Consider the following 10328-nt stretch of genomic DNA (forward strand, 5'->3'; position numbering starts at 1 on the left):
GACCACCGCATGCTTCTTCATTCAGGCGACGGTTTGCAGGATACCTATGCCGTTTTAAAAGAGAATTTTAATAACCGACTCCAACGGAAACAAAGAGCAAGAGTTGTGAATGTTTTTCTAGTGTCAACGATATTCAAGAAGCAACAAAAGAATAGTGAAAGAGAATTTCAGATTTCAAATAAAAAGTTGGGAAGAGCTTCACATACTCTTTCAGGATACGCTTTAGTTTCCGTGAAACTTTCTGAATCCCAACCACAGTGAAATGCTGCGAGAGCATCTTATGAAGCGAGATCTTTTGCTCCTTTGAGTTGAAATGATAGGAAGCAATAGATTTTCTGTCATGTGGTTTCACCTTAGCATTAGTTTTATCAGACGCAACATGGGTGCTCAGCAGACTGTAAACATCTGTGCGCTCAGCAGGTTCATGTCCCTGATTTATGAACAAAAGAAAAAATCATATAAAGGAAAACGGACAAGAATTATATCGAGGAAATATGACTCCTACAATTAAACACTTACCTTGATACGTTTACTGATCGAGAAAATAAGTAGTTACAAATGTAGTGTTTAAATTGTTTAAAATGCATCTGATGCTTTCAAGGGATGAAAAAGTATCCTTACCTTCCCCTTGTATAAAAGATCGAACTGGCAACCAGTTCCAATAGAAGGGGTTTGTCCCCATGCCAAAGCCTCGAGGCTTCCTTTAAGACCATCGATTTGTTCCCCCTTGGCTGCTTTTATAAAACAATCGCTAGGATTCTGTATTTTGGTTCACAGGTCCACAATAAGTATAAGCAATGCATCAACATTCTCAAAATGGCTAAATATAACAACTAACATTAATGAAGAAAGAGGGAAGAAAAATTGAAAAACTACTAACCAAAAAGCAGGCTTGACTGATGGGTGCGTGAGTACTAGTTTCCTTTCTTTGATGTGCCAGTCCTCTTGAATTTAATGGTGCGAACTCTCCCGTAACTGAAAGGCAATTGGCTGTAACAAATAAATGTTCTGGAAGGATGGACTTGCCAGTGTCACGTATAGCAGCATGCAAGGTCTGCAGTCGAGATACAATATTAGTCAATTAGCCTCATTGCCGTTTTACAGAGCTAAGAATGATACGCACAGTTCATAGCTGAAGTGAATGTTTATAGAGAGAGAAATGAACTCACGGTTACAAAATACTGCCATGCAACATCAATTCCATATGCTTCACAATAGTCGAGAAGAACGTCTGGATGGCTGCGCTCCCAGTCAATTATATTTCTTATAACAAGGCACTTATCAATGAGGGTACTCCAGAACTTGGCCCTCTCACAGTATTCTGATGTGACAACTCGCAAAAAGAGTTCACCTGAAGGGCATCTTGGGAATTTTGAACAATCGGATCCCTCTTTCCATAAGATATCAACCTTCTTGAATTCCGCAAATCCTAATTAATAACAGAAAATATTAGCATAAAAAAGAAGCCCACTAGTCCATAATGACGATGAGTTAGTGAAACTGAAATGTGGGTGCAGCTCCCCAAATGCTACAATGAAATTGTAACTAATACTTGTGAAACTCACAGGCCCAACATGACAGGGTTTTGATCATTTCACGGCCCACACCCCAAAATCATTCCCTTAGGAATTTCTACCATTGCAAATCAAAATACACTTAGAAGAAACCTCGACTCTTTTGTGATCCAGAACCAAAAAATGATCAAGTACCTAGTGAGCCACGCCAATAATCCATAGCCAAAAAATGAACGCGCAACATTTTTGATAAATTTTCAACGGTTCATGATTCTATTTAACATTATCTACGGTCCGGGATGCTTTTTATGATTCTATTTAACATTTTCTACATTCCGAGATGCTTTTTAAGGTTAATCACGATTTCTATCCCTATCTTTAAACAACATCAAGAAAAATGCCCCAACCTACATTCTCTTCAAACCCTCCTCACAAATTCTCTTCATGTAATTCAAGGAATGAAAAAGCTAGCAATGGCATAATAGCAAGAATAAACATGTCCTAAAAAGATTACTGAGCACATAGTGCAGTAGTCCAAGTTGAAACCTTTTACAACAGTTTGAAGAAGGGCAGGTATAATCATATCACGAAGAATGTCCACATCAGGGATATTGGGAATGCTCTCAGTTAATGCAGCAGATATGCAAATTGTAGAGTCAGGGTGAGTGTCAGCTTCAGAACAAACCCTGCCAATCAAGAAACAAGATAAAGACTTCCGTTAGCTCATAAATGAATACCGAGACCCAAAGAAGCTGAAACATGAATTATGTATTCAAACCCTTGGGATAAAGGTCATTGAACCTGCCATCATCTGTTATTTCCTTTTTCTTTTAAATTTCTTAAATCTATGTATTTTGAGTTATGAATAGTTTTCAATCCATGTAGTAGTGTGCACAGAGTTCAGACGGTTATATATATATTTGTCGCTGAACTTGTACCTAGAATAGTTTATACCTTTGCAAGATTTCCTGTCAAGAAAGGCTATAACATCGTATGAAACTACGCGTGGGAAAAACAACTTGTTGAAACTGACCAAGGCATGTGAGTTCTAAGAAAACACAAGATCGCTAACTAACGGAAGTCTCAATACTCCAAGGTAATAATACTGGCATGTCTTTTAATAAATGCCTGGTGCTGGAATAAAAGCAGAAAACATGAGTAGATCTATTCCTAATTTCTCTAGTCCTGCATTTACCACACAAAGAAGAGCATTTGCTAGAAAAACAAACTTTGTAGAGTCTATCTTTGTAATTTCTTTAGCAAATCAGGTAAGGCCACAGATAATATTCTAAACTAGAACACCCAAACCAACGATACAATTACAAGCATAATTTAGACTGTTGTTAACCATATTTCTTAACATATTGATACTTTCTTATGCCCAGTTGACAGATGGACAACCCATCTAAGAGAAGAGACTTACTCGCTAGTTATATGCAACTTCGGAAGATCAAACTTGGATTTGGCTCCATTTAATTTACTATTCGTACGAAGAGCATTGATAATTGAGCGCATTGTCAGCCGCCTCTTGTTGGCGACTTCCTGAATGATCAAAAAAAGAGTCCTGAATAAATATCGAAAGACATAAAACAGCATTATATAACTTATTGTATTACCTTTTTTACGTGAAAATGGCAAGCCCAAGGACTGACACTGGTGCCGGTATTTGTCTTCTTCGAATAGCTAATTGAGAATAGGTATATTTGCCATTAAAGATCAACATAACTCAAATCCATGTCACCACAAGGAAATGCAAAACAAAAAAATCTAACCAAACAAAAGCTTACCATATCCTTATTTCTGAGACTATGTTCGAGAAAGGCAAACACTCCAAATGATTCTTCACTTCTAAAGCTCCATATTCAGAACCATTTGCCCATCTTCTAAGTCTCCGGGATAAAAACAGTGAAGCACTTTTAGAGCCAGTACTCTTTTTCACTCCGCATTCAAGTACTTTCTGTATGGTCAGTTGAGTGAGATTTCGCAATCGTACTTATAACAAACTGAAGTGCTCACACTATGTTCCACAAGCATTAGAAAATGATTCAACGCAGAAGCAGTAAAATATACATACTGACAGAACTTCCTTATTCACACAATGGAAAGAATATGACAATAAAATCTGAAAATGCAATAATTTATGGTTTCTTGTACTACATATTTCTAGACACAGGACCATTGCTATTTAGTTAGCTTTCTACAGTTTATTTAGGAACACTAATCCCTTTTTTTTATTATATCTAACAAAATTTAAATAATTTCTTTCTATCCTTAAAGGAAACAGCAAGATATAGGAACAATATACTTTTACTTGGATTGTTGGGGAAAACAAATCGAAGTTTCTTATAGATATCTGTTTTTGAACAAAAGGTAGCACAAAACTCATCCATCAGAAACCATGATACCTCATTACTAACATATAATACCAATTTAGACTGCCCTATGTACTGAAGAAACAAGTTTATTATTTCATTACTTTAGAACTAGCAACAAAATATGTCCAAAACCTACGGTCGAAGACTGATATAAAAAGCATACAGCATTTTAGTTATGTTCTGTATCTATCCTATCTCTAAACCTAAAGCTAGTCTCTATTTTCCCTAAACTATCTAAGATTGATTTATCATCACATAAGCCTGAGAGGTTGACCACAGTACAATCCATAGGTCAACATTGAACTTGATAATATCATAAAAAATACATATTATGCAAGGATACCAAAGGCAAACTATATGTACTTATCCACAAACGCAGATTGTACCTTTAAATTTAGCATAGGTGACGGTTCTAACACACTGATCGGCTGATCCAGCGCACTGTATAAAACTTCCGTAATGGCGCAAGCCGCAGTTGACCCAACAGGATGACCACCCACATGGCCATCGACATTGGTAAGATTCATCTCCTCGGAGCAATAGTGAAACTGGATAACCTGATTTCCATAGCAACTCCTAACAGTTTCATCATACCCAGTTACTAAATCCCGCATGAAAAACATCAAGCGTCGGTTTAAAGTTCCTGGGATATCAGCATTGCCACCGAAAGATCCGTCACGGGTTGTCAAAGAAAGAACAAAACATTCCTGAGGATTTAAACCTGTTGAGAAGGAGTTGCCAATCATTGTACACGGGATGTAACCCTGCGATGTCTGTAAATCTGGAAGACCCTTCTGGTAGTTCCATGAAGCACAAGACAGGTCACGGGGAACTGAAAAAGATAATGGAGCCAACGAGTGCTGCAACCCCACACACATGCTATGTTGAAATAGTTTTTGCAAATTGCCTTTGCTCCCAGCCTTTAACATAGCTATAAATGAATTACCACTGCCCGAGTACTTGTAAGCTAGACTTTGCATATCCCGAAATACTGCCTTGGCTGCAGAAACTGAGGCCTGAAAAAGTTCTGGTATAGTCTGTTGAGCAATCAAAGTCCTCTCCTTGAGAAAATTTTCCATGTAATCACTCTCTTCAGAGCAATCTACAAGAAAATCTTGGTTGCAACCCACCATTAGCAAACTAGCCTTGGATAGCCTTTCTGCTTCCCGCAAGCCACATGATATTTCGTCTAGAAGATTCATGTGAGACTTAGAGTCATGGGACATGTAAAGGTCTGATAATGAAACAGTGAGTCCCCTCATTGACAACCACTCGCAAAGAACCTCCTGCCCACTGCCTAGGAATTCAAGTGCTCTATCTTTGCAATGTCTTAGAAGGCATTCAAATAGATTCCCACTGGTGTCATTTAACCAAGATGATCCATGGGAAGACGACACAATCTCCCCTTGCCTTATACATACATCATTACATGCAGAAGTGAATTCGAAATCCCTAGGCAAAAGAAGGCTAAACATTTGTTTCCCAGTCCAAAAACGAGCACCAGTTTTAGAATTGATAACAGCTGGCAATACTGGCATACAAGAACTGAACATTTGCAGCTGCTGCATCTTAGCTTTATTCATAATAACTCCATCTTGAAGAGATAGATATGCGGCAGTTAAACTATCTTGACCTAGTGCCAAAAGGTTTCGACCATTCTGTCCATTGGCTAACTGACTTTTTAATGAAACAAGCTCATTGAGCTCTATTCTGGTGTTCAATGACTGGGGAATGTAACCGTGAAGACAATCTCCGTCAAAGTCCCCTTTGAGAGGAGAACATATTAGAGGATTAATGGACAGAACAGAATTGATTGGGAGAATTTTTACGGATAGAGCAATAAGGGAGTGTTGATGAATAGATGGGGGCCTATTAATCAACACAATATCTCCATCAATAAGAGGCCTACGAATGGAATCTCCGGCACGCAACATGTCCTTAAACCATATAGTTCTCCTCTGACCATCCCGAAGTGCTGTAAAGTTCCCCCTTCGGTGAAGCATATAATCACAGCACGGCATCAACTTCTCCCAGTTCCATTCGTTGACATGGTCATTCATAAGCAAATTCTCTGCGACTTGAAAAGGCACGCCAATTTCATGAACCTTAACTCTAGGGTCACCGACAACAACCATACGGAAAGAATGATCTGTTCGCTTTCCAAGTAGCAACTCTTTTATGTTTTTTAGACCTGATGAACTCGAAGCTGACTCATTTCCTGCTTGTTTTTCATATGCTTTCTGCAAGTGTGACAGCTTTTCTGAGCGTATCTGCAGCAGGGGAGGTTTTAAGAAATTAATTTCTCTCATTGAATATGTATATATACATGTGTGTGTGTGTGTAAGGTGAGGTTAGCCAAGGTAAGATATATCGTGCGCTCATCTTCCTTGCCTTGGAAAGTTTGTAACGTTCGAGAACACGAGCACTTAGTTCATTGGGTGTGCCTCTAAAATCAAAAAGCTTTCTGTACGCCCTCGTAGTCTCATCCTGTAAATTAGTAAGTAAAGACAGTGTGATCATCAAGGAACAGAAACAGCGGAAAAACATATATAAGTCATGAATGAATGAATGAATTTGAGCAAGGCAGTTATTAACACTTACAACAGTTATGCTCTGACCAAATTCTCTCACTCTGGCACTATTTGGAGTCACCAGCAAGGAGTTCAGAAAGATCAAATTTTTCCTTTTGAAAGAATTTCCCAAAACCTCTGGAGATACATCCTTTAAAATTTCATAAACCTGAAAAGCCAATTGCAGCATAAGCATCAGTTACTAAACTAGGATTGACATGCTTTGAAGTAGTAATAATTTAACAAGGAACTTGTGTGATCAGTTTAAATACTGTTGACATTTAGATACTAAGGCTGGTAAACGAAAACATGGCCCAGTGCATGCTTCTTTCGAAGTAAAAACTAAGTACTAAAATTGTTTTGATTGGTTACTCTAAAATACGCTCAATCAGCGCATGGTCATGATGAAAGTAGTAATATGTATGAGCCACTATTATTTTATTACTCCAGGATGTTCAATCTAGAATGTTTGTCTCCATTAAAGAGTCTACTTATCAACAACTTAAAAATCAAAAATAGAATGGGGTAAACTCTACTGTACAGAAGCAAGGGGGTAGACGCTGAAAGAAATGATTAATACAACTGGATCTGTTATTACAGTAAACCTAGTAGTAGTTCATAATATATTAGAAATACTATTATACTAATGAACTTTAAAATATAGATACGATTATAATAGCAGACTGATCTGGAAAATCTTCAAATAACACCAGCAATACTCCAATTTCTCAAAGTTCTTCCTAAAAAAATGCTATCCAGTGACTCACTACTTCAGTGGAATATTATTTTTATCTGACTATGCCATCCTATTATGAAAGATTGATGTTGTATTGGTAGAAAACAAACAGAATAAAGACAATTGTCCTTATCCAAGCTTTCTATAATATGATTAAATGAGACAAAATTGAAAGGTAGGGGGTAGGGAATGCCACAACAATACTAATGTTTCAGAACTGACAGATATTTGAACCTAAAGCGTGCAATATAACAGAATAGAAGTAGAAAGAAATCCACCCAAACAAAAAGGTCTAGGGACAATCTTACTTGAGCTGGCAATAGAATTCTTTTGTTTGGCGGCTGACTACTGTGGTCTTGAGCTGAATCTTTAGGGAGTATATCCCAATAATCAGAAGCCAGGCACCCATATGAGCTCTTACTCACCAATGCTTCACTAACTTCAGCAATAATTGCACTTTTTGCAAACACGTCTTTTGTAGATACTTTGAATTTCATTTTTGGATAGCCAGCTTTGGATTGCCCCTGTTATTCCAGGTGGAAACATGTTGGTAATAGTCATGTAAAAAGATGCAAAGTACCAGCAGTCAACTGCACTCACAGTACAATATCTGCATTTTCTTGGCTGGTGACTTGAAGCAGAATGCGCATTCTGGTGCATGCAAAAAGAATAAAAACCACAGTTTAGCATTCTGAGAGGATACAAGATTGCTTCCAATAAAATTACAACTTATTTATTTACAAAGTATAATACTATTAAACAAAGTATAAGATGGACATTAATAACATTCATCAACCTAGAGGCAGTTAAACAATGACACTGAGTAAGCTTTCATTGTATAAAGAGCAACATCAGATTTTCTGAATTTTATATGGACCCTTCCCATATATCTTGAAAGTTCCAAGCTATCACTTCCAAGTTTTTACCGTAAGAAATGCCATTCTTTAGCATGACTTGGTTGTAGATTTTGCCTTCAACTATAATCAGATTCAATATCACCTGTTTAGCTAAGACATGTGCTATAAGATAGAGTAACTGATATAATATGAACTTAACTAGCACATGCTTCATTACACTTACTGATATAAGTATAGAATTTGTTTAGATTTTCAGTTAGGAGTAAGAGCAAGAAGGATACAAAGATTGGATTAATATTTGATATGTGTGTATCTGAGAAAATCTAGCAAAAGCAACAAACAACTCTTTTACACTAAGGTTAGTAACTAACCTTAATCTTATTATGCCGAAGAGATTTACACCCTGGACAGATTTTATTAAGGATCTGCGCAACTTCAGACATGAAATAAGGATTTAGGATCGTATATGGAAATTTGATCAAACCAAAATGCCCTGGAAAATAGAGATCAATATGTCAATATCCAATCATAGTTGTATGATAACAGAAAACAGAGATTATAAAGTAGCATTACAGCTCTTCAACCCCTAGTTACCTTCACAGTCCCTTGAATATTTGGCACCACAGGTGGTGCATTCAGTAGCATTTGACGTAGGGAGCCCCAATGCAGCATCCGACACTTCATTGACTGTTCCGACGACCATTGCTGATAGTTTTCCCTAAAATTGCCAATGCATTAACAAAAGTTAGGTTTTTTTATGAGCATCTAAAACTAATCATATCAAATGTGAGATGGACCACTTACAGCATCTTCATCAGATAAAATACTCAAACGAACTCCCTTCAGCCGACCTGATGTAACTTGCTGAACTTCAGGCAACCCATTATCCATTGAAGTCCGTATTTTTTCCCTTGAGATTAAAAACCATACAGGTAAGTCGATTCCTTAATTCAATCACATTAGGCATATGAACAAGTAATAGCCTACCCTGAGAAAAAATTGATCCTGACTTATACTAACACTACTTTAAGAATACGACCCCAGCTTAAAAGAGGATAATCAAGAAAAAACGAATCATCATCGTTGCTTTAGTGCTTGTAATCCACATGCATCCTTATGATTTTCCATATCATTACATCATCCTTTACATTAACCAACACCACTCAACAATCAGTTATTTCATCTCACACAGAAACAGTTAAAAGCTCATTCCAGAATTCAATCTCAATCAGAATATGAAATCAAAAGGACTTCTTCTACTTAAAGGAAATCAAAAGATAATAAGGAAAAAACAAGCATCATGATTACTTCACTACTTGTAAATCCACATGCATCCCCATGACTTTCCATATCATCACATCACACCATCCCTCACATTAATCCACACCACAGACATTCCATCTCATACAGAAACAGTCACACCTCAACTCCAATTTGGTGGTCAAAAGCACATAGGCATCATCTCACATTGCAAAAAACCACACAAATTCAGAATTGCATGCACAAGCCACAAGATAATCACACTCCATCTCCATCCAACACAAACATGAATGACAGAATAACACATCCTCTGATCCTCATTACCTTCAGTCGCCGGAACAGTCAACCGCGAAGCAAAATCCGTCCACCACTCAATGCATCCAACTCAACTCCTAATCAAAAAAACACACGATCATCCACAGCATTGACAACCAACCGCAATTCACCACGATTCAGAAAAAACACAACACAACAGAAACGTTTACACATAAAAATCAAGCTCATCAATTTGCCGCGTACAAAAAAAAAAAAATTGAAGACATCAGAAACATTGCTTTGCCTCCTCACCTAATGCTTCACTTGTTTCCCCTTGCCTCTCCTCTCCTCTCCGCACCGAACTCCCTTGCTTGGCTGTGATCCTAGAGAGAGAAAGAGACGGGGAAGCGAGAGGAGAATGGGAGAGATTCTTCGATTAATGGTGCGGCAGAGTGTTATATAGTGTGTGTGTGCGCTTTTTGAAGAGGGAATCAATGGAGGGATTTAGGAAATAAATATGTGGAGACAAATTTGTAAATAATTGGTAAAAGCGATGGCAGTAAACGAGGCCAGGCTCGGCTAACGAGGGCTTTGGCTCATTACGGGTTAACCGTCCAATAATCGAACCAATCGAGTTGAGTCGAGTCGAGTAACGACCAATTACTAGAGTATTAGTTTAAGCAAGTTTTTTCGGATGGAATCGAATTGGATTGCATTCGTATATCTCTATATTTTGGGATTTTGGTTTGCTTTGGTTCGAT

General features: G+C 37.6%; 1 protein-coding gene across 1 annotated transcript in view; it reads right to left on the reverse strand.

Moving 5' to 3' along the window:
- LOC125193224 (DNA-directed RNA polymerase IV subunit 1) overlaps positions 1 to 10089 on the reverse strand; it is an 11740-nt gene extending 1651 nt beyond the window's left edge. The window contains exons 1-20 of the mRNA XM_048090986.1: positions 9880 to 10089; positions 9637 to 9704; positions 8857 to 8962; positions 8647 to 8770; positions 8424 to 8545; positions 7796 to 7846; positions 7504 to 7719; positions 6491 to 6628; positions 6281 to 6376; positions 4611 to 6159; positions 4276 to 4532; positions 3302 to 3471; positions 3131 to 3197; positions 2938 to 3056; positions 2061 to 2200; positions 1170 to 1429; positions 881 to 1054; positions 622 to 759; positions 207 to 430; positions 7 to 44 (exon numbers count right to left, since the gene is read on the reverse strand). Coding sequence (XP_047946943.1) covers positions 7 to 44; positions 207 to 430; positions 622 to 759; positions 881 to 1054; positions 1170 to 1429; positions 2061 to 2200; positions 2938 to 3056; positions 3131 to 3197; positions 3302 to 3471; positions 4276 to 4532; positions 4611 to 6159; positions 6281 to 6376; positions 6491 to 6628; positions 7504 to 7719; positions 7796 to 7846; positions 8424 to 8545; positions 8647 to 8770; positions 8857 to 8943 — 3970 coding nt within the window. The 5' untranslated portion in view covers positions 8944 to 8962; positions 9637 to 9704; positions 9880 to 10089. The remainder of the gene's footprint in view (positions 1 to 6; positions 45 to 206; positions 431 to 621; positions 760 to 880; positions 1055 to 1169; positions 1430 to 2060; positions 2201 to 2937; positions 3057 to 3130; positions 3198 to 3301; positions 3472 to 4275; positions 4533 to 4610; positions 6160 to 6280; positions 6377 to 6490; positions 6629 to 7503; positions 7720 to 7795; positions 7847 to 8423; positions 8546 to 8646; positions 8771 to 8856; positions 8963 to 9636; positions 9705 to 9879) is intronic.
- Positions 10090 to 10328: the final 239 nt, after the last annotated feature.

This window comes from Salvia hispanica, chromosome 6 (genome assembly GCF_023119035.1).
Source record: "Salvia hispanica cultivar TCC Black 2014 chromosome 6, UniMelb_Shisp_WGS_1.0, whole genome shotgun sequence".
NCBI lineage: Eukaryota > Viridiplantae > Streptophyta > Magnoliopsida > Lamiales > Lamiaceae > Salvia > Salvia hispanica.